General features: G+C 40.6%; 1 protein-coding gene across 1 annotated transcript in view; it reads left to right on the forward strand.

Moving 5' to 3' along the window:
- prim2 (DNA primase subunit 2) overlaps positions 1–26,710 on the forward strand; it is a 230,504-nt gene that overhangs the window by 40,575 nt on the left and 163,219 nt on the right. Inside the window, exons 5-6 of the mRNA XM_052024624.1 lie at positions 9,500–9,592; positions 12,656–12,793. Coding sequence (XP_051880584.1) covers positions 9,500–9,592; positions 12,656–12,793 — 231 coding nt within the window. The remainder of the gene's footprint in view (positions 1–9,499; positions 9,593–12,655; positions 12,794–26,710) is intronic.

Here is a 26,710-nt window from a genome sequence, read left to right on the forward strand (position 1 = left end):
CTCTTTCATAGCTGAAAGGTTTCCAGTAAATTTCTGTGCCTTTGTCTTAAACCACATGAATTCCTACTGCTGAGGTGGGAGCCTTGGAGAACAATCTCCCTTGCCATTTCTTTAGTTGCAACATCATTATAGAAGCTCTTAATTGCAAACAGTCCAATGAGTTGTGATCTGATTTCACTGTCTGGGGGAAAAAAATGGTGGAAGCAGGTTCAGTAGTATCTTTCAAAAAGGAATTGAGATATGTTTGAAATGAAGAAAATTGAATGGAAAGGAAGGTGAGTAGATGAAGAGCAAAAATATGCTGACTAGTTCCCAGGTACTAATTTTAAACAAGTTGGCTCCACCTTCTGATCCCCAGAGTCCTGACAAAAAAAGTGGATATGGAAAGCATCCTAATTAGACTGATCAACTTTTCAAAATGATATTGAGAGGCATGACAGTGGGTGGAGGAGCACTGGGATGTAATCTGGTCAGATTTATGGATGGTGCTCATTCTGGCTCTGCCCGTGCGGCAGTTTTACAACTCAGGATCTGTGAGAGTTCATTTAGGCTAAATTCTAACAATTTACTTCTCAGACTCCACTAGCAATGATATTTAAAGCAGTTGGATTGATCCCCATTTTACTCAGTTCTTCAGAATAATTGGAAAAGGGGAAATTTTAACTTGAGAAATCTGAACACTGTTCACTTCTGCAGATTTTCTTTGACAGCTAAGGCATACATATCACAGAATTGCCACAAAACGTGTCACATTTAAGTGTTGTAAGGTTAAGATAGAAGTCCCATTTCTAAGGTATACAAGCCCTCTTCCTCTTTGGGCAATCCCACAGAATGGAGGATGCCTCGTTTCCACTCCATCTCTGTGGGTTCAGAGATTATTCAAGAGACCAAGGTGGAATCTGCCGACTCTGCCACAGATGGGGCAGGAATTGCTTGGCAGGGCACATGGGTGGGATCTATGGGAGGTGCTGTGCTGCTTCTGCTGTTTTCATTGGGTCATGTGCTCCCAAGAAGATTCTCAGTATCATTCCAAATTGATCACCTGTTTTGGATGGTCATTGGCCAGGAGGTAGTGAGGGTGATGCATATTTTTCCAGCAGGCTTTGCAAACATCCTTGAAGTGTTTCCTCTGTCTGAAATCTCTTGCTGCGACAAGGCTTAAAGCCAAATGCCTGTTTCATGTGTCGGGATTGTGACCATAGGAACCTGAAGAGTGTAATTAAAGCTTTTGTGCTGAGGATCTTTGGTTGGGAGAGCACATTGATGCTCGTTTGCTTATTCTGCAATGGGTTTGAAGGATTTTGTGGAGACACTGTTGGCAATTCCTCTCCAGTGCTTTGAAGTGCTTGCTCTAGGCAATTCGTGTCTCTGAAGTGTATGGGGAAGGTGGTGATCATTGTTACCCTGTCAACCATATGTTTGTAGTTTTGAGGTCTTGGTCTTTTTGTCACTCTTTTTGTCAGACGGCCAAAAGGTTGCGCTGGCACCCTAGAAGCAGTGGTGGATTACATTACTCATGCCAGCCTTTGGTGTGATTTGGCTCTTAAGATGTGTAAAGTGATCCATGTTTTCCAGGATCTCGGTGCAGACAATGGATGGCAGCTACTGCTGAGCAGTGGGTGGCAGGACCTTTGTTTCACAGATGCTTAGTATAAAGCCAGTTTTCTTGCATGCTTTAATGGATGAATTGTCAATGACTTGGAGCTTTACCTCCAAATGTGCACATAAGTATCTTCTGCATACAACAGTGCGATGATTGATTCATGTTGGTGTAACATTGGTGTAGGAGAGCAGTTGACGTAGTTCAAACAGTTTCATGTTCGTTGCATAGATTAGCTCCATTCCACAATTGGAAGCTGAAATTCCAATGAGAAAGCAAGAAAAGTGCTGCAGTGAAGGCATGGTGTTGCGTGAACCCCATGTGCATTGGGATTGGTTTTGTGGTTCACCTTTGGTTGACAGTCAATGGCTTTTGGAAGGTAGTTGATCTTGCTCCCTGTACTTTTATTGTGTGATTGTCATATCCATTTTGCTGCTTGATGGAGAGAATCCACACTGGGATTCAGGGAACAGCTCTTTGGCCACTGGGAGGGGATAATTGAGGAGGACCCTTGGAATAACTTTCTCATGGTAGTCAACAGAGGCACCTCTGTAGTTAATGTGATCAAATTTGTCTGTTTTGTTGACGGTTATGACCTCAGTAGAGGTCATCTGGAGTCCTCATCTTCACAGATATAAGAAATAAGGTTGTAAATTTATGTTTGAAGTTTTTTCCTGCTAAATTTTAAGAATTCAGTAAGATTGCTGTCTGTTCCAGAAGCCTTGTTGTTTAAATGATATATGCCTTTTTGAATTCTTGTTTGTTTGGGTGCTGGTGGGATGGTATCCTGTGGGTGGAGTTGAGGATACTTTCATTGAGGGCAGAGTCTTAGCTGAAAAATTCTTCAAGTATAAAAATCTGCTTACAGTAAAAATCATAAAGATTGTATTTGTAATGAGTATTGTGATGTGGATTGGCTTGTCCACAGAAGACAGGGTGATAGAGCGTATTCTGCCTGGAGATCGGTGACCAGTGGTGTTCCGGAGGGATCTGTTCTGGGACCCCTGCTCTTTGTGATTTTTTTATAAATGACATGGATGAGGATGTGGAAGGGTGGGTTAGTAAGTTTGCTAATGATGCAAAGGTTGGTGGTGTTCTGGATAGTGTAGAAGGTTGCCGTAGATTACAACAGGATATTGATAAGATGCAGAGCTGGGCTGAGAAGTGGCAGATGGAGTTCAACCCGGATAAGTGTGAAGTGATACACTTCGGGAGATCGAATTCGAAGGCAGAATACAAGATTAATGGTAGGATTCTTAGCAGTGTGGAGGAACAGAGGGATCTTGGGGTCCACGTCCATAGATCCCTCAAGGTTGCCACGCAGATCGATAAGGTTGTTAAGAAGGCGTATGGAGTGTTGGCCTTCATTAGTCAGGGTATTGAGTTCAAGAGCCATGAGGTAATGTTACAGCTCTATAGAACTCTGGTCAGACCACACTTGGAGTATTGTGTTCAGTTCTGGTCGTCTCATTAAAGAAAGGATGTGGAAGCTTTAGAGAGGGTGTAGAGGAGATTTACCAGGATATTGGCTGGATTGGAGAGCATGTCTTATGAGGATAGGTTGAGCGAGCTCGGGTTTTTCTCTTTGGAGAGAAGGAGGATGAGAGGTGACTTGAAAGAGGTGTACAAGATGATGATAGGCATAGATCGAGTGGACAGTCAGAAACGTTTTCCCAGGGTGACAATGGCTAACACGAGAGGACATAATTTTAAAGTGATTGGAGGAATGTATAAGGGGGATGTCGGGGGTAAGTTTTTTACGCAGAGTTCTGGGGGCAGATACATTAGGAACATTTAAGAGACTCTTAGACATATGAATGAGAGACAAATAGGGGGCTATGTGGGAGGGAAGGGTTAGATAGATCTTAGAGCAGGATAAAATGTTGGCATAACGTTGTGGGCCGAAGGGCCTGTACTGTGCTGTAGTGTTCTATGTTCTATATTTTGAAATCTTACGTTTGTCATGGCTTTAAGGGTCTTTGATCTGAAATGTTGGCTGTTTCTCCCTCCAGAAATGCTGTCTGATCTGCTGAATGTTTCCAGCATTTTCTGTTTTTTTTATTTTGGATTTCGAGCAACTGCAGTTTTTTTTTTGAAAACATTTGTCGGGTTAGGTAATATTTGTGGAAGGAGAAACGGCTAACTTATTAGAACATAGTGTTACAGCACAGTACAGGCCCTTCGGCCCACGATGTTGTGCCGACATTTTACCCTGCTCTAAGATCTATCTAACCCTTCCCTCCCACATAGCCCTTCATTTTTCTATCATCCATGTGCCTATCTAAGAGTTTCTTAAATATCCCTAATGTATCTGCCTCCATCACCTCTGCTGGCAGTGTGTTCCACGAACCGTCCACTCTCTGTGTAAAAACAAAAACTTACCTCTGACATCCTTGCCCCCCCCCATACCTTCCTCCAATTGCCTTAAAATTATGCCCCCTGTGTGAGCTTCCACATCCTTCCTATAATGAGGCAACCAGAACTGAATACAATACTCCAAATGTGGTCAAACCAGAGTTTTATAGAGCTGCAACATTATGTCAAGGCTCTTGAACTCAATACCCCCACTAATGAAGGCCAACATACCATATGCCTTCTTAACAACCCTATCGACCTGCATGGCAGCTTTGAGGGATCTATGGACGTGGACCCCAAGATCCCTCTGTTCTTCCACACTGCTAAGAGTCTTGCCATTAACCTTTGTATTCTGCCTTCAAATTCGATCTTCCAAAGCGTATCAGTTCACACTTATCTGGGTTGAACTCCATCTGCCACTTCTCAGCCTAGCACTGCATCCTATCAATGCTCTGTTGTAACCTATAGCAACCTTCTACACTATCCACAACACCACCAACCTTCGTGTCATCTGTCAAATTAGTAACCCAGCCTTCCACATCCTCATCTAGCTCATTTATAAAAATCACAGAGACCAGGGGTCCCAGAGCAGATCCCTGCGGAACACCACTGGTCACTGACCTACAGGCAGAATACTCTCCATCTACCACCACCCTCTGTCTTCTATGGGCGAGCCAATTCTGAATCCACATAGCCAAGTTTCCCTGGATCCCATACCTCCTGACTTTCTGAATGAGCCTTCCATGAGGAACCTTATCAAACGCCTTAGTAAAATCCATGTACACCACATCCACTGCTCTACCTTCATCAATGTGCTTTGTCACATCCTCAAAGAATTCAGTCAGGTTCATGAGACACAACCTGCCCCTCACAAAGCCAAACTGACTGTCCCTAATCAACCTATGCTTCTCCAAATGCCCATGAATCCTGTCTCCAAGAATCTTCTCCAGTAATTTGCCCAGCACTGAAGTAAGACTCACTGGCCTGTAATTCCCAGGGTTTTCCCTACTCCCTTTCTTGAACAAAGGAACAACATTTGCCACCCTCCAATCATCTGGCACTACTCCTGTGGCCAGTGAGGACGCAAAGGTCATCGCCAAAGGTGCAGCAATCTCTTCCCTCGCTTCCTGTAATAACCTTGGACTTATCCCATCTGGCCCCAGTGACTTATCTATCCTAATGTTTTTCAAAAGTTCCAGCACATCCTCTTTCCTCACATTGACATGCCCTTGCATCTCAGCCTGTTGTATGCCATCGTCACAAACGTAAAGTTCCCTCCCGCTCCCTCTCGCGAATACTGAAGCAAAGTATTCATTAAGGACCTCCCCTACCTCTTCCGAATCCCAGGCACATGTTTCCTCTTCTATCCCTGATCGGTCCTACCCTCACTCTAGTCTTCCTCCTATTCTTCACATATATGTAGAACGCCTTGGGGTTTTCGTTCATCCTACTTGCCAAGGCCTTCTCATGCCCCCTTCTAGCTCTCCGAAGTCCATTCTTAAGCTCCCTCCTGGCTACTTTGTAACTCTCCAGAGCCCTGTCTGATCCATGCTTTCTAAACCTCAGGTAAGCTTCTTTGTTCCTCTTGACAAGATATTCTATGTCTCTTGTCAACCACAGTACCTTCACTCTACCATCCTTACCCTGCCTCAATGGGATAAACCTATACAGAACCCCATGCAAGTACTCCCTAAACAACCTCCACAGGTTATTAGGTTAGTGATCTTTGACAGAACTGGAAAAAATTAGACTTAAAGGAACCAAATACAGACCCAGTGGAAGAAAGAGATTATGATAGGATGGGAGAGGCAGAAGGGAAGGTCTATGAGAATGGAAAGATGTAATTGATCTGAAATGGGTTGCATGCTATGAATGACTTGAATTTAAAATTCTCAACCCTTTTTCCCACCCCCCCCACCCAAAAGTATCACTATGGCCTTGCCTCTCGCTATCTCTTCTAGCCCCACCACAACATCTGAGCTAGTCTAATTCTGGCCTTGTGGCTCCCTGAACTTAATTGCTCTATCATTAATAATAATAACTATGACTTATGCCAATGCCCAGAGTTCCAGAATTCTTTCCCCTAAGCCCTTGCATCTGTTTTTTTATTTCTACCTTTCACCAAGCTGTTACTGATCTTTCCTGACATCTCCTTAAGTGGTTTTGTATCAGCCTTTGCTAGAGGCAGTATATAATTGCAAGTTGTTATGCAAATGGTCACAGCATAACCATTGCCAGCACTTGCAGTTTGAGAAATTGGGAACAGTGGTTACAGAATGGCATTATTGAACTCTCTGTTAAGGCCAGAAGCCATAAAGTAATGTAGACTAATGATTTTGCACAGAGACTGCCAATTGATTAGCAATACTAGAGCTGTAGAGGAAAGAACATCGTGGGTTTAACTCCAAATGTAAGAGAACTACAGCATTGTTTTGGAGTACTGCACTATTCTACAATTCATTATGAACATGCAAAGATTGCATTGTAAGTAAGTGTAACCAAAAACAACAATATTTGAGTCTGTCAAAACTGCACAAATAATTCTTTCGAAAGTATTATTTTGAACATTTAAATTAATATTGAACCTTCCAACCAGAACCAGTAAAGAAAGCTCTGGCAATATTATCAACTTTGAATTTGGCTTTAGGAGGCCTCTTTTTTTATTCTCAGACATATCTGGAGATTGCTTTTTTTCTTTGCTATGTTTAAGTTTATGGTTGATTTTCATTATAAACTGTGTACTATGTCACTGTATATAAATGGATATTGCATATAATGCATATAAATGGCGAACTTTTATAAAAAGCAGAATAATGCAGATGCCAGAAATCTGAAATTAAAAAAATGAAATACTGGAGTTATTCAACATTTCTGACAGCATTTGTGAAGAGAGAAACTGAATGTTTCAGGTTGATGGTTATTGGGTTCAGAGATCATTAGCTTGAAACTTTGATTCTCGTCACCTTTACAAGAGGAGTGTTTGATATCTCTGGGCCTGCACTCAATGGTGTCAGGAGGATGAGGCAAGATCTCATTGAAACCTACTGGATACTGAAAGGCCTGGATAGAGTGGGTGTAGAGAGGATGTTTACATTAGTAGCAGAGTCTAGGATCCAAGGGCACAGCCTCAGAATTAAGGCATGCTCCTTTAAAACTGAGATGAGGAGGAATTTCTTCAGCCAAAGTGTGGAGAATCTGTGGAATTCTTTGCCACAGAGGGCTGTGGAGGCCAAGTCATTGGGTGTGAGATTGATAGGTTCTTGATGGGTTAAAGTTTACAGGGAGAATATCTTGTACGTCTTGTGGAATTTTTGTTTGATAGAAGTTATTAAAGATTACAGAATCAAGCTGGTTGATGAAGTTAAGGTACAGCTCAGCCATGATGTAACTAACATGAGGAACTGAATGGCTTCTGCATATCCCAAGGTGTGACACAGACAACACTGTATTATGTAAAATTTTGTTCATTGTCAAAATGGGAATAAAATTCAATGGGAATAGATGACAAATCTGCAGGGAGGAGCAGTAGAAGGGAATTAATTCGCTAATTGAACAAAAGCCAGTAGTGATCTTCTCCAGGACAGAGATGCAGAAGTTACTAAATAGAAGTTTAACATCACAAAGCAGTTTGAGGTAGATGTGGTGTAGATAGTGACTTGGAACCTGAAAGAGGTGATGACTAATAAAGGGTGATGACTAGTAAAGACCTACGTTAGACTGTTGTTCATTGACTATGGCTTTGCCTTCAATACTATAATTCCAAGCAAACTCATCACCAAACTCATAGACCTGGGACTTAACACCTCCATTTGTAACTGGATCCTTGACTTCCTGATCAACAGACCACAATCAGCAAGGATAGGCAGCAATACCTCTGCCACGATTATCCTCAACAGCGGTGCCCCACAAGGTTGCGTCCTCAGCCCCCTACTCTACTCTATATACTCATGACTGTGTGGCCAGATTCTATTCTAACTCCATCTACAAGTTTGCAGATGATACTACTGTACTGGGCCGTATCTCAAATAATGATGAGTTGGAGTACAAGGAGAGAGAGTGAGAGTTTAATGACATGGTGTCATGACAACAACCTTTCCCTCAATGTCAGCAAAACAAAAGAGCTGGTCATTGACTTCAGGAAGGGGGGTGGTGTACATGCACCTGTCTACATCAACGGTGCTGAGGTCAAGAAGGTTGAGAGCTTCAAGTTCCTGGGAGTGAATATCACCAATAGCCTTTCCTGGTTTAACCACAGACACCACAGCCAAGAAGGCTCACCAGTGCCTCTACTTCCTCAGGAAGCTAAAGAAATTTGGCATGTCCCCTTTGACCCTCACCAATTTTTATCGATGCACCATAGAAAGCATCCTATCTGGATGCATCACAGCTTGGTATGGCAACTGCTCTGCCTGTGACCGTAAGAAACTGCAGAGAGTTGGGGACACAGCTCAGCACATCACAGACACCAGCCTCCTCCGTGGACTCTGTCTATACTTCTTACTGCCTCAGTAAAGCAGCCAACATAATCAAAGACCCCACCCAGCCTGTACATTCTCTCTTCTCCCCCCTCCTAACGGGCAGAAGATACAAAAGCCTGAAAGCACATACCACCAGCCTCAAGGACAGCTCCTATCCCACTGTTACAAGAGTATTGAATGGTTCCCTAGTACGATAAGATGGACTCTTGACCTCACAATCTACCTTATGACCTTGCACCTTATTGTCAGCCTGCACTTTCTCTGTAACTGTAACACTTTATTCTGCATTCTGTTGTTTTATCTTGTACTACCTCAATGCACCGTGTAATGAATTGATCTGTATGAACGGTATGCAAGACAAGTTTTTCCACTATACCTCAGTACATGTGACAATAATAAACCAATTTACCTATTTAATAAATAGTATGGGGAATTCAGGAGATGTATCTTTCACCCAGAGAGTGATGAGAATGTGGAGCTTACTACAACAAGGAGTTACTTACTACAACAAGAGTTGCAGATTGCTTAAAGAGGAAGCTATGTAAACACATATTTGGAGAAAAAATTAGAATGGTGTATGGTAGAATTGGATAAAGTCAGATAGGAGGATGCCTGTGTTGGAGCATTAGTAGCAAGATGAGCCTGGCAAGCTGAAGGGCCTATTTTGATGATGAAAATTCAAATTCAATGCTCAGGCTATCCCTTCAGACAGTGCATTCAACCTCATAGTAACTTGCTATGTTTTAAAAGTAATTTTTCCATTATTGTACCATTTTTCAATTATAGTTTCATAAATCAAGGTCTTATTGCATTATTTAAGGCAACAAAATGAAATGCTAAGTTGTCAGGTGATTTGGTGAACTGATTTTTGTATTTGCAACAGCCGATCTGAGTGTTTCTATTTATCATCCAGATCAGTGTGTCACTTGAGAAGTAACTTGTTGCATTCCCAGGTAATTGACTTTTCATTGCCCTGGGCAATCTGGGATGTGTTAAATGCTTGGTTATTTGTGAGTGCCAAAACAATGTCTGGAGCTAAGCAATGAGGTTTTTGTTTTTATTTCAGATTGAACAAGAGGAAAAAGAGCGCTTAAGCAGCAAACTGCAGAGCTCAGCTGGACAAAGTTCAGTGATAATAGATGACCAAATCTTTTACAAGGTGAGGACAATACCAATTGGAGGAACAGATTAGAACTTGAATTTTTTTTGTTCAACTTGTTCATTTTTCTTTGCAGATTTTCTACTGGTTTCACACACAAGAAAACAATATTAATCTTTGGATACAGGAGTTTAAAACTTATAAAGAAATTAGATTTCAATGGTTCACTTGGCAGAATAATTGTCTACTGTAATAGACCACATCGTTTTGATTAATGCTTGTTTAGGTGAATGTACTACTCTATGTAATGTGCTTTAAGATCTTTAAACGCTGCTGAATTGAAAGAATTAACTTTTAAACTTCTAGTACGCACATTAAGAGCATTTAAAATTCTTCATTCATATGTAGTCTAGTTTTGAAAACCTGCCCTGGAGGATTCTTGTTAATGTTAAATGCAAGTTCATAACATTGAACATTGTATGTCACTAGAATGGTTTGGAGGCATAGTATGTAAACAAGTGGATGATATTGTGGGTCTCTGGTTGAGGCCAAGTGGGGCTGTCTAGAAGGGATTATGTACCTGTTAATATTGCATCAATACCCATCAACACCAGATGTACGTTTGAAGATAAAACTAATCATAGAGTCATAGGTCATAGAGACCAAATAAATCAGACGAACTAAACCTGTAAAACTCAAAGGAAGAGTTATTGTCAATTTTCAGTCATTCTTAGTCATCTCTTCTACAAGATTCATCTAAATGATGTCCCATTGGTTCATTTTCCACATATAGTTTTTGCTTGATTTTAGCTGCTGTACATTTCTTGGATTAACAAATCCTTTAGATGGCTTGTACAGAACATGATCTGAGCAAAACCACCCAAGCCAATGTAGTACATATGAATCTGTTCTTTTGAAGATGGAGTAAAATTAGGAAGCACCTTATGGAAGGCAATGGAAATGATGATATCTCTCCTTCAAAAGTCTGGATGTTAGGTCAATTGAAATTATCAAGGCAGATTGATAGACTTTATGGGAATGGAGGTTGATGTGCAGTGATGCAATGAATGAACTGAGGGGCTGAATAACTTGCTACTGATACTAAATACCTCAAACACCAGTGCTCCATCAAATATAACGGGGAAAAAAAACTAAATGTTTCTCATACTGTATTTGGAAAAAGCAGCAACAATTTCAAGATAACGTTTGCTCTCTACCATAACAGTTGGCCTTTAACCCTAGGATAAGCTTATTTCATGCCATTTTGTATAAAGAAGACACCTTTAACAAAGTCCCTTTTTGTCTGTTAATAAAAGCAAGCAAAGCACCTTGTGCATTGAGAGAAATTATACTCCAGTCAATTGTATCCTCTGGCATTTTTTGACTAACGTCGTGAGATATCTGTTTTTGAAGAAGCTAAGGGCAGGCGAGTCCTACGATTGGCACTAAAAATTAACAACTCTCTTGAATAGATTTAATTTGGCATCCAACTTAATGAGGTCATTTTACTGACCCTGTTCTTGGAGGGAGGCAGTTCTTGAATCCTGTGCTGGAGCTCTCTATGTTAAGTCAGGCATTCTACTCAACTAATTAAAGACTGCTAATCTTTAGATATTGAAAATGGCAATACACTAGCTGAATTTAGCAGCAGCTGTTAAATTGGCAGCATACATAGAATAGAAAACATTGCAGCACAGTACAGGCCCTTCGGCCCATAGTGTTGTGCCAACATTTTATCCTGCTCTAAGATCTATCTAACCCTTCCCTCCCACATAAGTCTCCATTTTTCTATCATTCTTGTGTCTATCTAAGAGTCTCTTAATTGTCCCTAATGCATCTGCCTCCACCAGTTCTGCTGGCAGTGTGTTCCACGTACCCACCACTCTGTGTAAAAAAAAAAGAAAAACTTGCCTCTTACATCCCCCCCATACCTTCCTCCAGTCACCTTAAAATTATGCCCCCTTGTGTGAGCCATTTTTGCCTTGGGAAAAAGTCACTGACTGTCCACTCGATCTATTCCTCTTATCATCTTGTACACCTCTATCAAGTCACCAATCATCCTCCTTTGCTCCAAAGAGAAAAGCCCTAGCACACTCAACATATCCTCATAAGATATGCTCTCCAATCCAGGCAGCATCCTGGTAAATCTCCTCTGCACCCTCTCCAAAGCTTCCATATCCTTCCTATAATGGGGCAACCAGAACTGAATACAATACTCCATGTGGTCTAACTAAAGTTTTGTAGAGCTGCAACATTACCTCGTGGCTCTCGAACTCAGTCCCCCAACTAATGAAGGCCAACACACCATATGCCTTCTTAACAAATCTATCAACCTGTGTGGCAACCTTGAGGGATCAATGGATGTGGACCCCAAGATCCCTCTGTTCCTCCACGCTGCTAAGAGTCCTGCCATTAACCTTGTATTCTGCCTTCAAATTTGATCTTCCAAAGTGTATTACTTCACACTTTTCTGGGTTGAACTCTATCTGCCACTGCTCAGCCCAGCTCTGCATCCTATCAATGTCCTGTTGTAACCTACAGCAACCTTCTACACTATCCACAACACCACCAACCTTTGTGCCATCTGCAAACTTAGTAACCCAGCCTTCTATATCCTCATCCAAGTCATTTATAAAAATCACAGAGAGCAGGGGTCCCAGAACAGATCCCTGCGGAACACCACTGGTCACTGACCTCCAATCAGAATACGTTCCGTCTACAACCGCACTCTGTCTTCTATGGGTGAGCCAATTCTGAATCCACACAGCTAAGTTTCCCTGGATCCCATGCCTCCTGACTTTCTGAATGAGCCTTCCATGAGGAACCTTATCAAACGCCTTACTGAAATCCATGTACACCACATCCACTGCTCTACCTTCATCAATGTACTTTGTCACAGTGTTTGCTTTCCTATTAAATATTCCTGCATTTATTGAGCACCGCTTAAAATGTGCAGTTTGGATTTGGAATGGTTGCTGTTCTTTAAAAATTCCTACTACTTTTGGGAATTTGAGAAAGTCTTTTGTAACACATACACTTCAAGCCATTTATAACAAATGATGAGCAATTATGTGCAGTTTATCTTTGCAGGTTTTCCCACTAGCTTCTCTTTGCCTTCAATAGGTCCCTTTTACTGATGCTCTTGAACTAGTCCGAACTCGGAAGGCCTACATCAAAGGAGGGTTGGTATACATACCTCATCCGGAAATTGTGATTATAATCCTGAATGAATTCCGAAAGAGACTTTCCAAGTCTTTGGCTGTAAGTATTTTTTTTGTGCAAGATTTCATTTTCTTTTACTTTCCTTGTGGGTATGAAAGTCCAAAAGGATTTTCTTATTAATTCAGCCTGTGAAGTAAATGTGTTGTAATGGAAGTTAGAAAAATCATAGTGTACTTTGGTTGTAAGGGAAAAACCTAAATATACACAAAGCATTGTACCATAACTTTGCTCCTTCAAATGGAATGAATTGTGTTGTGGAGGTAGACATCTGAGTAAATGGACTGGATTCCTACTGGTGTCTTAGATTGAAGCTGTGGGGTTCAGTCTGCAACTGGCAATTCTACAGTTGTTATTATCTGCAACCTTGATGATCTCCATGCTTGCACATCTGGGGAATTTTAGCATTCTGAATTTCCAGTAGGAGCATATGCTCTCCTGAAATATTTTAAAACAAAATATTAGTTGAAACATGAGAAAAGCTGATGATATCTTGACTGAGTTCCTGAGTACATCTTAAATGTCTCTTTGTGCTGTACGACAACATCTGATGCAGGGGCGACTGTATAGATCCCTCTGCAGATATAAAATACTGTGAGTACTGGAAATTTGAATAAAAACAGGAATATGCTAGGATCACTGAGTTGATTGGGAGCATCTGTGGGGAGAGAAACTATTTTGGATGGATAATGATTGTCTATTATTGCTCTCAGAGTAACCAGTGAACTCCTCATTCTTTGCATTCATCTGTTTTGCTTTTGGCAGCAATTCCACAATTATTTTCCATCAAAAGGTTTGTTGAGACCTATTTGCACTTGTGCAAAAGAACCATAGAACAGTACAGCACAATACAGGCCCTTTAGCTCACCATGTTGTGCCGACCTTTAAATCTTGCCTAAGACTATCTCACCCCTTCCTCCCACATATCCCCCTATTTTAAATTCCTCCATATGCTTATCTAACAATCTCTTGAACTTGACCAATGTACCACCACCCCAGGCAGCGCATTCCATGCACCAACCACTCTCTGGGTGGGAAAAACCTCCCTCTGATATCTCCCTTGAACTTCCCACCCATTACCTTGAAGCCATGCCCTCTTGTATTGAGCATTGGTGCCCTGGGAAAGAGACGCTGGCTGTCTACCCTATCTATTCCTCTTAATGTTTTCTATACCTCTATCATGTCTTCCCTCATCCTCCTCCTCTCCAAAGAGTAAAGCCCTAGCTCCCTTAGTCTTTCCTCATAATCCATACTCTCCAAACCAGCCAGCATCCTGGTAAATCTCCTCTGCACCCTTTCCAACGCTTCCACATCCTTCCTATAATGAGGTGACCAGAATTGGACACAGTACCCCAAGTGTGGTCTAACCAGAGTTTTGTAGAGCTGCATCATTACCTTGCGGCTCTTAAACTTGATCCCACGACTTATGAAAGCTAACATCCCACAAGCTTTCTTAACTACCCTATCCACCTGAGGCAACTTTCAGTGATCTGTGGATATGAACCGAGATCGGATTAATTAATAACCTCATCATGGAGCTATTCCTTTTTAGTAAGGATCTTTGTAGTAAGTAATTTAATATTTAATTCAGTTTAAGGAAGAGAAGAATGGATCCAAGTATTTAAACTTAAATAAGGGTAACAAAGGAGGTATAAAAACAGAGCCAGCTAAAGGAAACTGGCATATTAGGTTAATGAATCAGTAATCGGGATACAGCAGCAGACATTTAAGGGAATCTTTCACAATTTTAGAGTAGATGCACTGCAATGAGAAAGAAAAATTGCAAGAGGAGGACCCGCCATGCATGGTTAACTAAAGAAATTGGAGGACATCAGGCGTGAAGATAAAGCACAGAAAAAGCGTGTGAAGATCCAAAGCAACACACACAAAATGCTGGAGGAACTCAGCAGGTCAGGCAGCATCTATGGAGGAAAGTATGGAGAGTTGACGTTTTGGGTCTGGACCCTTCATCAGGACTGCCTCCATATTATTTTCTTCGACAGATGCTGCTTGACCTGCTGAGTCCCTCCAGCATTTTGTGTCTGTTGCTCTGGATTCCAGCATCTGCAGAATCTCTTGTGACTTCATTGTGTTGGCAGGAAAGAAGACTGATTAGGATATTTAAAAAAAAGCAACAAATGATTAAAAGATTAATAAGGAAGAAAATTCTAGAGTATGAGATAAAAAGCTAGCCAGAAATATAAAAAAAAATGGCAGATATTTGAAAAAGAGGTAACAAAGTGAGCATTGGTTCTACAGAAAATGAGCCAAGGGAATTAATAATGAAAAACGAGGAGATGGCAGATAAATTAGAAAGGTATTTTGAACCAGTCTTTAGAGTATAGAAGTAACATTCCAGAAATGGCTGTAAATCAGGAATTTGAAGGGTGAGAGGGAGGAACTTTGGAAAATTAGTCACCGGGGAAGTGGTACTGAGCAAATTTTTGGGGCTGCAGGCTGACAAGTCCCCAGTTCCTGATTGCCTTCATCCATGGGTCTTAAAAGAGATGGCTAGTGAGGTAGTTAATGTACTGAATTTATTTTTCCAAAATTCTGTAGATTTGGGTAAGGTTCCATTGGATTGGAAAATAGCAAATGTAACTTTACTTAAAATGGGAAGGAGATGGAAAGCATGAGACTACAGGTCTGTTAGCTTAATGTTTGTATAGGGAAAATGTTAGAAGCAAATATTAAAATGTTATAGCAGGGCACTGGTATTACAAAGTAATCTGGCAAAACCAATGTGGTATTGTGAAAGAGAAATTATATTTGACCAATTTATTGCTCCTTGAAGAACTAACGTGTACTGTGGATAAAGGGAATCTGGTGGATACTTGTATTTCTAGAAGATAAATGATAAAGGGCTGCATCAAAAGTTAATGTGGAAAATAAAAGCTGATGGTGTAGGAGGTAACATGTCGGCATGGACAGAAGATGGAGTGGCTAACAAGAAACAGAGGAAAGGCATAAGTGGGTTGGCAAGATGCAAAGACTGGTATGTCACAAAGATTGATGCTGGGTCATGAACATTTTGTGATTTATGTGATTAATATGAAGGAAGGCATTGAAGGTATGGTTCCTAAATTTGCTGATGAAACAAAAAAAAGTTAGGAAAGTATGTTGTGAAGAGGACATAAGCATTGCTACAAGGTGATATGGATATGTTAAATGAGTGGGCCAAGATCTGGCAACTGGAGTATTATGTGGGAAAATGTGAAATAGTCCATTTTAGCAATAAAATTAAAGAATCGTATCATCTAAATGGTAAGATAGTTCAGAGCTCTGAGAGGGATGGATCTGGGGGTCCTTATGCATTTTTTCTATGCTAGTATGAAAAGGCTAATATGCTAGTGCAGCAAGTAATTAGGAAAGTTAGCAAAATGTATTGTCTATTGCTGGGAGAATTGAGTGCAAAAATAGGGGGGATATAATTCAATTATATAGGGTATTGATGAGATGCATGTGGAGTGCTGTTAATGGTTTGGTTTCCTTATTTAAGGCAGGATATAATTGCAGTCAGAGGAGGTTTTCAAGACTAATGCCTAGACTGGGCAGGTTGTCTCATGAGGAAAACTTGGACATGCTAGACTGGAGTTTGGAAGAATGAGAGGTGACTTGATTGAAACATACATGATCCCAACAGGTCATGACAGGGTGTATGCAGAGAGGATGTTTCCTCTTGTGGGAGAATATAGAACTGTTTTAAAATATAATGGGTTGTCCACTTAGAGTTGAGGTGAAGGTTAGATGACGTGAAATTGTTCCTCTCAGAGGGTGGTGAGTTTTTGGAACTCTTCCTCAAAGATGGTGAAAGTAGAGTCTTTTAATATATTTTTAAGGCAGAGGCAGATAAATACTTGATGAACAAGAGGGTGAAAGGTTACTACGGGAAAATGGGAATGTGGAATTGAGAGTAAAGTCAGATCGACCATCATCTCATTGGAAAAACTGAACAATATTGAGGGTCTGAATGATCTGAATTCGTATCTTTGAAACATAAAAGTAATTCATTTTTTGTGAGTTTCTTCAACCTGCTTTTTCTCATTCCTCATTGTTAGTTTAACTTTATTTGGTTTTGATAATTGGCATTGCAATAAAACTTCCATAATCCAGCATGCTTGGAGATTTGGTGCTGGACTGGCAGATTTTCCAGACGATTGGATGTTATTTTACTTGATACTTCAATACTTTTTAATGCAATTTTTTTTAAAGATGTTACACATTTTGATAAATTTTCCAGTGAACTAGGTGAGTTGAAAGGGAACCCAAGAACCAGGGCCTTGGTGTATTTGAGGGAGTGCAGGAACTGGGGTGCGAGTGAGTGTAACAGGGAGCACAGGAACTGAGGCCCTGGTGTGTAAGAGGGAGTGCGAAAATGGACCGTGGTGAATGGGAGGGACTGGAAGCCAGTGCTGGCTGTGTTAGAGGGAATACAGGAATCATGACCCTGGGGAGTCAGAAGGAGTGCAGTAAACATAGTAGATGATCACTCTTTTACTGTACCTCCCTAAGTCATTCAGTGGTAAGTTATTGTTTTGTTGGAGATTCTTCATTAAATTATAGAAACAGGCCTGCAGAAACAGGTTTTTTTCTTGAGACCAATGCCCTCCATACTGCTTTACTGGTTAGTCTGTTCCAAATGTGATGCTCAATTTCAGTTTGGATTTGCTTTAAGATGAGTAGAGAATTATAGATTATGGACCAACAACCAACCTACCAGAGGAACTCAACAGGTTGGGCAGCATCTGTAGGGGAGGAATTGTTGATGCTTCAGGTTGAAACCCTGTACCAGGACCAACACAAAACATTGACAATTCCTTTCCTATTGCAGATGCTGCTCGATCTGCTGAGTTCCTCCAGAAGATTCTAGCATCTGCAGTCTCTTCCATGTTTGTTAAGGATTGTGATTGATCTTTGATATAACACTCCTTGAAAGAAACCACTTGTATCATTTGTGTTAAGTTCTTCTTCCAAATTGTAAACCAAAGCTTCAGAGGTTCTTGCCTTGGCTACAAGAGGGCCAATGATGGCACTATTCTAGGAATGTGTATTTTGAATAAAATGGACTTCGTGTCTTGAAATTGGAGATTGAATCAGGATTGCCATACTCTTGGGATATTTTGGTATATTAAACTACTATGTAAATGCAAAATACTGTGTTCATTTCACTGGCTAGAGCTTCTTTCTCTAACCTCTCCTATTTGGTTTAATCAGGTGGTGGAGAAGTATTTTTCTTGTTCAGAATTGTACCAAGGTCCCATTGCAAATTGTTTTTTGCTGTTTATACCAAAGATTTATCCCCATGCTTTTCCTTCCGTGAGGGTCTGAGTGCTCCTAATTCAGATCTTTCCGTGCATACTAACTCTGCTCACCCTAATGCTCCCTGTCCATGAATCTCTTCTTTCAGTTTCTCTGCACTGCTCCCCACCTAGCACTAATATCAGCGATGTACCTGGAATCTTCAGTGCCGTGAAGACCATCTCTGGCCCACATACTCATGGCCACATCTCGCTGAGAACCAAGATTGGAGTAGAACAAATCAAGAACAGAGGGCAGTTGGTGTGTGCTGGAATGAAAGCTTTGAAAATCTCCTCAAGCATATGTTAGTATCATTGACTCCATTTCACAGCAAGCTATCTGGCTCAGCTTCATTGTCAAACCCAATTGACAAAAAGTCAATGTGCCAGCTGAAAAGCATTGAAACTTAGCAGTGAGAAACTTTTGTCACAAACTTCCAACCTCATCTCTCACGTTTTAGGAGCTGTGGTCTTTCTAAGGTTCTTCAGATATGCAGTAATCATGATCATCTTCAAGGAAGGAGACAGATCTGACTTTGGTAACAGCAGAAGGATCCCTGTGCTATTTGCCACAGGGAAAGTCATTGTCAACGTCTTCAACCACTGCCATTTGGTTCAAGAACTGCTCCCAGAATTGCGATTTGGATCATCTAGAGCCGCCATGGGCATAATCTTCTTTGGGTGACAACTCTAATGAAGGCAGCAGTGCCAACTAGTTAATGGCATTTTTTTGATCTTGTCAAGGCTTTTGAGCCCATGAATCAGGAGAGACTGTGGAGCATTCTTGTCAGATTTGGAAGCTTGAAAAAATTTGTAATGCACACCATGACTATACCCAACTGGTCCACAGAGGATCCTATCTTGACACAAACTGGTGTCAAGCAAGTTTGCACCAATGCCCCAACACTTTATTTCCAGTCTTTCTCACCATGATGCTGCGCTTCACCTCCAAGGTCCCCAGTGGAGTGGAGATGATCTACAGGGCTAATAGAAAGCTGCTCAAAGTTGTCCAAGCTTCATTATTAAAGGTGCAGTATGCAGATAACTTGGGAAAATGCATGTTTGGAGGCCCAATTCCAAGTCATCTTTCATTGAAGCATACAAATTGATGGGGCTTGCACTTAATATTTACAAAACAAAGGTCCTCTACCAACCTGCTCCCACTGTAAACTCCATTCTACAACAATAAAAGACCACAATGAGACTGGAAAACACAGGCCTCCTCCTGTATCTTGTGAACCACCTATCTGTGTATGTGGACCTTGATGATGAAATTTGTTGCCTTCAGGGCATTAGCACAGTCAAACTTGGAACAAGGCAGCAATGATCCCTGCCCTGCTGTATACTTCTGAGAGGACAACTTACCGCGAGGGTCGGGTAGAGATTTATAAAATTAGGAGCAGTGAAGATAGGTTAGATGCTCAGTCTTTTTCCCAGGGTAGGGGAGTCTAAAACTAGAAGGCATAGGTTTAAGGTGTTACGGACTAGGTTACTATTGGTGAATGTCCCTTTGAGATAGAGTTGTGTGTGTGTGTGGGGGGCATGATGACGTAAACAGAAGATAAGGATGTAATGACATTGGTGGAGCAGAGTCGGCGTTAGTGAGAAGTGAGAGAGAGAGACCAGCCTGCTAGTCTCTATCGATGGATGAGAAACAATAACTGTGTCTGTCACTACAATCCGCGTATGGATTTTTGGAGTAATCCGGTGCAGTCCACTTTGTCTTTGACCTGTAGAAGGAAACAGGTATTTGTGTGGACAGCCACGATTCGAGTGCCTTTCGGGGTGGCAGATACTTTGGAACAAAGGACTGGAGCATCGGTGAGTGAGGTGTCGTATGAGTTCCATCGTGGAACATTTGGATTTCGTAATTACTGTCTATTTTCTCTCTACATTTCCTCTTCAGTCAACGGTGGTTGTTGAAGAAGCCTTTGCTCACGTTTCTCCTTACGGTTTGCTGAACTGAACTTTGAGAACTGTTCCTGGACTTGGAGTTTGGGAATTTGCCACACACACACACTATGAGTTTAGTTTTGGGGTTAATGTTTAAGATCTAACATTGTTACTTCTAACATTCTAACATTTTTACTTTTATTTTTCTTATTATCATAAGTAGTTATTAACAAAAGTAGTTTTAAACACTTTATACATGTCTTGGTGTGTTTCTTTTGTTGCTGGTTCGTAACAAAGGTGAGAGGTGAAAGTTTTTAAGGAGATCTGAGGGGCAAGTTTTTCAGGGGCAAATAGTAGATATATGGAATGAGCTGCCAGAAGAAGTGGTAGATGTGGCTACAAATACAATATTTAAAAAAACATTTGGACAAGTATATGGATAGGAAAGGCTTAAAGAGTTAAGGGCCAAACAGCTTACATACGCAGCTTGGTTGGCATGGCCGTGATGGGCTGAAGGGCCAGTTTCATGCTGTACAACTTGGAATCCATGCATCTCAAGTACTGGAGAGATATCATCAGTGGTATCTCAACAGAATCCACTGGAAGAATAAGCAAACCAATCTAATCACCCTCTCCCCAGCAATGAGGCCCTAACTACACTCAGTCAGCTGTTGTTCAAGTCGTATCATTCACGTGACTAAAACCAGGCTTCTAAGATGGGCACTCTATTCCAAGATCCATCTTGGCAAGGCTTATCAGGCAATGTTCTGAAAGCTGCTTTGAAAAGATGCAACATTCCTGCCAACTCCTGGGAATCACTAGCCCATGACTACTCAAACTGGAGAAGGAGCATTTGGGTTGACATGGAGAACCTTGGATTGACATAGAGAACCATGTGTTGGAAGCACACAAAACTGACGTAAATGACGGCTGTAGTGTCCCATGGTGTGAACTACCCACCCACCCCTCAAAGCAGTTTTGGAGGTGTATGATTGGTGTTGGTAACTGACAATGGATGTACTTAAATTAGAAATCTGTAGCCCAAGATAATTTGCAATGGATATAAGCATGTTTAAAATATTCCATAATAGCTTTGAACATCATTGACAAAGTCAACTTTTGATGACTGTCCTGATTTGTCCAGGATGAAGAGGTCAGATTTTCTTTTTCCCCCTACTGATGTATTGTTACATTTTGAAAACATTACAGTAAATCCCAATAATCTGGCACATTCAGTTTGGTGGTGCTAGACTGGCAGATTATTGGATGTATTCCTGTTCCTACGTCAGCATTCTTTTAATTCTGTTACTGAGTATGATACACTTTCCAGATAAGTTGAAAGTCCCTGGTAAGGTAGCATGGGAAGTGGGATTCAGGTGAATGGAAAGGGAGTGTGGCAGACATTACCTGGTGAGTCAGGTGCTGAACCATTTGAGGTTTCCAATTAGTTGGAAAGTGGATTATCAGTATTTTACTTTATTTCTTTGTTGGGAGAGAAGTTGAATTGATGACCTAGACCTGGTCTACTTTGCATCTTTTCATGCCCTTCCTTCACTTCCAGCATTAGTAAATAAAAAGGGAAGGGTCCTTTCTTGGTAATTAGTTTTGGGCAGTCTCTACCAAGAGACTAAGGTGGGCTTGGTGAGAAGGGTGTGTCTCGTGCCATGTCCAACAGACCTGCACCTTCCCCACAAAGGTGGGACTTGCCATGCAAAAATGACTCCTCAGACAGCTTTGTGCATTTTTCTGGATTTGTATTTACTTTCATAATTAGCGTGAGAGTTGTGTTACTGAACGCTATGGTAACAGGATTTAAAAAAGAAAGTTTCCTTGTCTGGCAGTAGGTGTTTTACTGCAGATTGGGACAGTAAATGCTTTGACCAAGGGCAGTGTATCTGTCCAAGAGACAGTCAAGGTAATCTTGTTGTGAGTCATGCTGCCTCGGAGTTAACTTTTACAGCTGCCTAGCAGAGTAAAAACCTGATAATTTACTGGCACCTGCTGTAATTGGACTTTAGCACACCCTGTTTCAAAGCCATCCTGCTTCTGTAACCTGCGACAGTCCTGTATTCCGTGACACTTCTGCATGTGGCTAATTCTCCACTACCTGTCCATCTCTCCTTCCTCCTCAAAACCTTCCTCTTAGACCAAGCTTTTCGCCATTTATTCCTAATATTTGCTAACATGGCTTGGTTTCAAATTTAATTTGGTATTGCTTTCGTGAAGGGCTTTGGGATATTTGATTATTATAAAAGTGTAATGTAAATGCTAGTTGTTTTGTTTTATCCCAAGTATTTGGTTAGAGCAAGTAATTTCGTCAACTCTGAATTTGCAACACCAACAAGGGTTTCTGGTCTACAAAGCTTAAATTATCTGCTGATGGACAAGGAGCTACAGCTGCTAGAGGAAATGGCAGTTCAGATTTGAGCCTTTGCTAAGTGGGCAGTGTTCTTACCTTGAAGTTCCACTACAATACTTCAACATATTAATTAGATTGAAAATTCAGCATAGTATTTCTCAGGGTGATGCAATGTTGGAGATGTGTCTTTTGGATGAGATGTTAAACTTGGGTCATATCCATCTCCTTTAGACAGAAGCTAAAGGTTTTGTGTAACGTTCAAGGAAAAGTATGAGAGAATTGCATGTTTATCTCCCAAGCATTTTATCTCTTGAGTGGCACAGCTAGAACTGTTATTGAGTTATATAATCACATTGCCATGCTCTACATTGCAATAGTGACCACACTGAAGTTTTAAGGCAGTGAGATTCACAATATTATTGAAGATTGTTCTGTGAATGCTTCTGTTTATTGGTAAACAGTTAAATAATACAATTTCTTTCCAGTGATGTGAATGTCAGCTTCCTGATAAGCTTGCACACTGAGAGCATGGTCTGTTTTCAGACATCTTTTTGAAAGCTAAAGTGATAACTTGCTCGAATCACATGCAATAATTTGCAGAAGAGAATGTTATGCTATGGGAGAAAGTGGAGAATGGTACTAATTGAATTGTTCAAAAGGGTTAGCTTCAACATGATAGGCTTTTTTTGATCCACTCTAATTCTATAAGAGAAATGATGGAGCACAAGTTCTAGTGCCCTTGTCAATGTATATTCCTCAGTGAACAAAGCTAAAATAAATTGGTCGTGTATTTCATTGATCTTTAAGGGAGCTTGCTATGGTCCAATTGTGCGTTTACCTACAATTCAGCAATGACCATATTTTACATGTAGTAAAATATCCTACTATCACGAGCATTATCAAGCAAAACTTGACACTGGAACCAGATAAGGGAGATATTAAGAGAGGTGACCAAAATGTTAGAATTGGAATCTTCAAGGAGCAAAGCAGGAAAAGAAGCAGAAAATTTAGGGAAAGAATTCTGGAGGTTGGGACCTTTTGCACTTGAAGGCAGCACCCCCCAAGTAATCAAACATTAAAGTTGGGTTACTATTTCTTAGATCATTGAAATCTTTTGTGTGAGAATTTGCACAAATCTTCTTGACTGTAAAGGTGGTCAGAATCTACAGTGTTACTCAACTGAGTAATACTGCAGATCTTGATCACCTTTACTGTTAGTACAGATTGCAGAACTACAGGGCAGTATAACATAGTAGCCATTTGATCCTTCGGACTCCTGCCAGGTCTCTGGTAGAGCTTTTCAATTGGTCTTGTTCTCTGTAGACCTGTAATATTCCACCCCCTGCCCCCACCCCCCCACCCAGTACCCTTTCACTCTCTAATAAAAAAAATTAGCCCTTTCGCTCATCGATTTAAAAATTACTCTCTTCTAGAGAATGTTAATTTTGTACAGGTAATAGATGAAAACTTGAGCAGCTAGATGTCCTGGTGTGTATTGAGCACAAGTTGTTTCTTATGAAACCTGAGATTTTTATTTTGTTTCCTGTATCAATTAAGTGAATGGATTCTTTATAATTAATGATATTTGGTTTTAAACATGAGAGATTTCATTGCTGAAACAAGGTAGAATCCATAATTATTTTCCATGAGGTTACAAAAGATTCTTTTACTTCCTTCCCTAAAATTTGCTTTTGGATTTATTCAAATTAAAAAATGAAATTTAGTTCTGTCCCCAGAAGCTAATTCCGGTGAGGAAAATGATGATGGATTTCCCTGTGTCTAAAATGAAGTTGGAATAGAAACAATTGCTAAAGTTATATTTTTGAGTCCAATATTGGCAAGTTGGCATTAAATACATCAGTATTGATGTCAAGGACATTGGGGAGTGGGGTGTGAGACTATGGCAGAGGTGCAAAAGAGTTTAGATTTGTGAATTTTGCTGTCCAAAGAGAGTGCTTGGAGATAAGAGACATTGCTATCTTTTCATTAATATCTTTTAACTTGTGCCCAGGCAAAGTAATCTTTTGAGAATTGTTTTTGTGAATCAATGTACACCTTTTAAAAGTACAGGAACTTTCAGTCTTGAGGCATTTGTTTTTTTTATTTGCTACATTTTCATTGACACATTGCTGCAGTATAACAAACTGGAATCCATCCATGCACTGCCTATTGCTGAGAAAGCATTGGCCAGTTCCTGTTGCTAGGAGATGGTAGAATACTGAGATGGCAGTTATTGCTTCATTGTGCAAATTCAGTTTTATGATGGGTCTGGTTTTGTCCGGAGGAGAAAATGTCTTTTGTTACCACGAAGAAAGATGTGTTGTCTGTGCACTGTGTAATTTAACATTTTGCACAATGACGCTTGGGACCACTTGGACTATGGCAGAATGATTAAGTATTGTTCGAGTAATTTTACTTGGATCTTACGTGCTATAGTCCCATCTTATTTTTGAGAGAGATGTAGGTTGCTGTAAAACTCTTGTGGGTTATAAACAATGGGCACTGTCCTGAATCACTCAAAAGAATTGGGTTTTCCAACAATTATATTAAGCTTTCTCAACTGAATTGTGTTCTTTTGATTAAATGCAAATACCCCAGACCAAACTTTAAAAGTGTGTCAGTTGGAGACTGATTTCAGTTTTCTGGAATTGTGGGCTGCAACTATTTCATACTTCAAATTGCCACTTTGAAGCTGCAATAGCATTAATTTTCTAACCAGTGGCTTGGAAAGTAAGAACTGTTCCCCACTGGGGCTTTGGATGAAGATAAATTGTGGCTCTTCTGCTCTTTGATATACTGGACGCACTATGCTAGAAGTTAATCAGAAGCAAGGGGTAGATGTGAAAATTGTCCATCTTGTTTTAAGTAGTGCTGCAATATTCTGAACATGTCTTTTATTGATCGTACTGTATGACTGATTCGATGCACCAATACTTGTGATTTGGTGTTCAGTGATGGCCTGCTTACATTTACATCCATGTTTACTTGGTTCTCTTCACGATCATTTACTAAGGTATCCAGTGTGACTGATTGACTCCTCGCTAGGCTGAAACAGTTATTCACAATGCAAAGGTAGAATTCTAGCCATTTTTTTGAACAGCTCAAAATGGCCTGCTTTTTCCTTCCCTGCAAATAACATCAAGGTTTTCTCATGATCAATAGTTCTGCCAGAAGAGTTGATGAGGGAGTGTGGCTTTGTAATGAATGCTTCTGCAAGGCTCTGATTTTTGTTTTGGTTTTTGGTTTGTGGTTGATTTAATTTACCTCCATATGCATGAGAAGTGTCACCAGAGTTTGTGCTGTCAATATTTGGATTCACTTGGAGTTGCAAAACTTGTCTGGCAAAATCAAGTGTACAGTTCCTGTGCACTTGTATAGGTCGGTCTTATCATCACCACACAGAGTAGGTCCATGTTCATAATCTGAAGCACACATTGGTTTTTTCATTTCACTTCTGGATTGATGAGATTTTAATGAAGAATTATGTCAGTTCCATCAAAGTGATATTTCCAATAAAACAGTGTGCAAGAATATAAGCTGGACTGATATTCTGTCCAGTCACTCAGCTGATGAAATGAGACTGTGGATGTTGGTGCTTTTCTTTCCAAATTTCATGTTTTGCATAAGTAAATGTACATTGATTTTAAGGGTTACAGAACTAGGGTAAGATAAGATCAGTCATCTCCATGGACAGTTGAGATTTTCTATCTTTTATGGGATTGCTGATTGCCTCCCCTTGGTAACTTTACCTCTTTTTCAATCTCAGGGCCTTGACGGTACTGAGGAACATGGTTATCAGTGCATTGGTGGACCTCCTGTGTCTTTTCTGACCTTTAGGTCACAAGCTTTCTATTGGACCTTGGCCTTCAGCTGCTGCTTTTTCCCTCGAGGCATGGTGGGATTTTTAATCCAAGAACACCATGTGTTTATAGTTAATTAGCTCCTGGATTTGATCAATCCCATCAAACCAGTCCTGGTGTTTTCTGGCAGAGAAACCAACAGTCTCTTCAGAAACACTAATTATGGCAGACCTCAGACCTCTGGACCTTCTGCAGCTCCTGTAGGTTGGGAATCATCAGGTTTTTTTCCCCTTAGTGTTAGATTTGGTTTTGACATGGTTTGGTCTGGATATCTAACAGCTTCCTGACAATACACTGCAGTTATCCCTTTTCAAATAGCACGTTTAAAAAGAAACATTCTTGTGTTCTATTGCTTTGTCCACTTCCAAAGTCCCACCTTGTAAAGCAGCAGGGCAAAATATCCATGTAGCGCTGCTATGATCAGCCAGCAAACCAAATTTGTGCCCAGTATTCAACTTGTTGAGTCATAATTTCTATATCATGCCACTGCTGTGCTTTAACATTCAGGAGAGTAGGTGGAACAGTTACATAAGTTGGTGTGACATTCTTT

This window comes from Pristis pectinata, chromosome 10, assembly GCF_009764475.1.
Source record: "Pristis pectinata isolate sPriPec2 chromosome 10, sPriPec2.1.pri, whole genome shotgun sequence".
In the NCBI taxonomy this organism is placed as follows: domain Eukaryota; kingdom Metazoa; phylum Chordata; class Chondrichthyes; order Rhinopristiformes; family Pristidae; genus Pristis; species Pristis pectinata.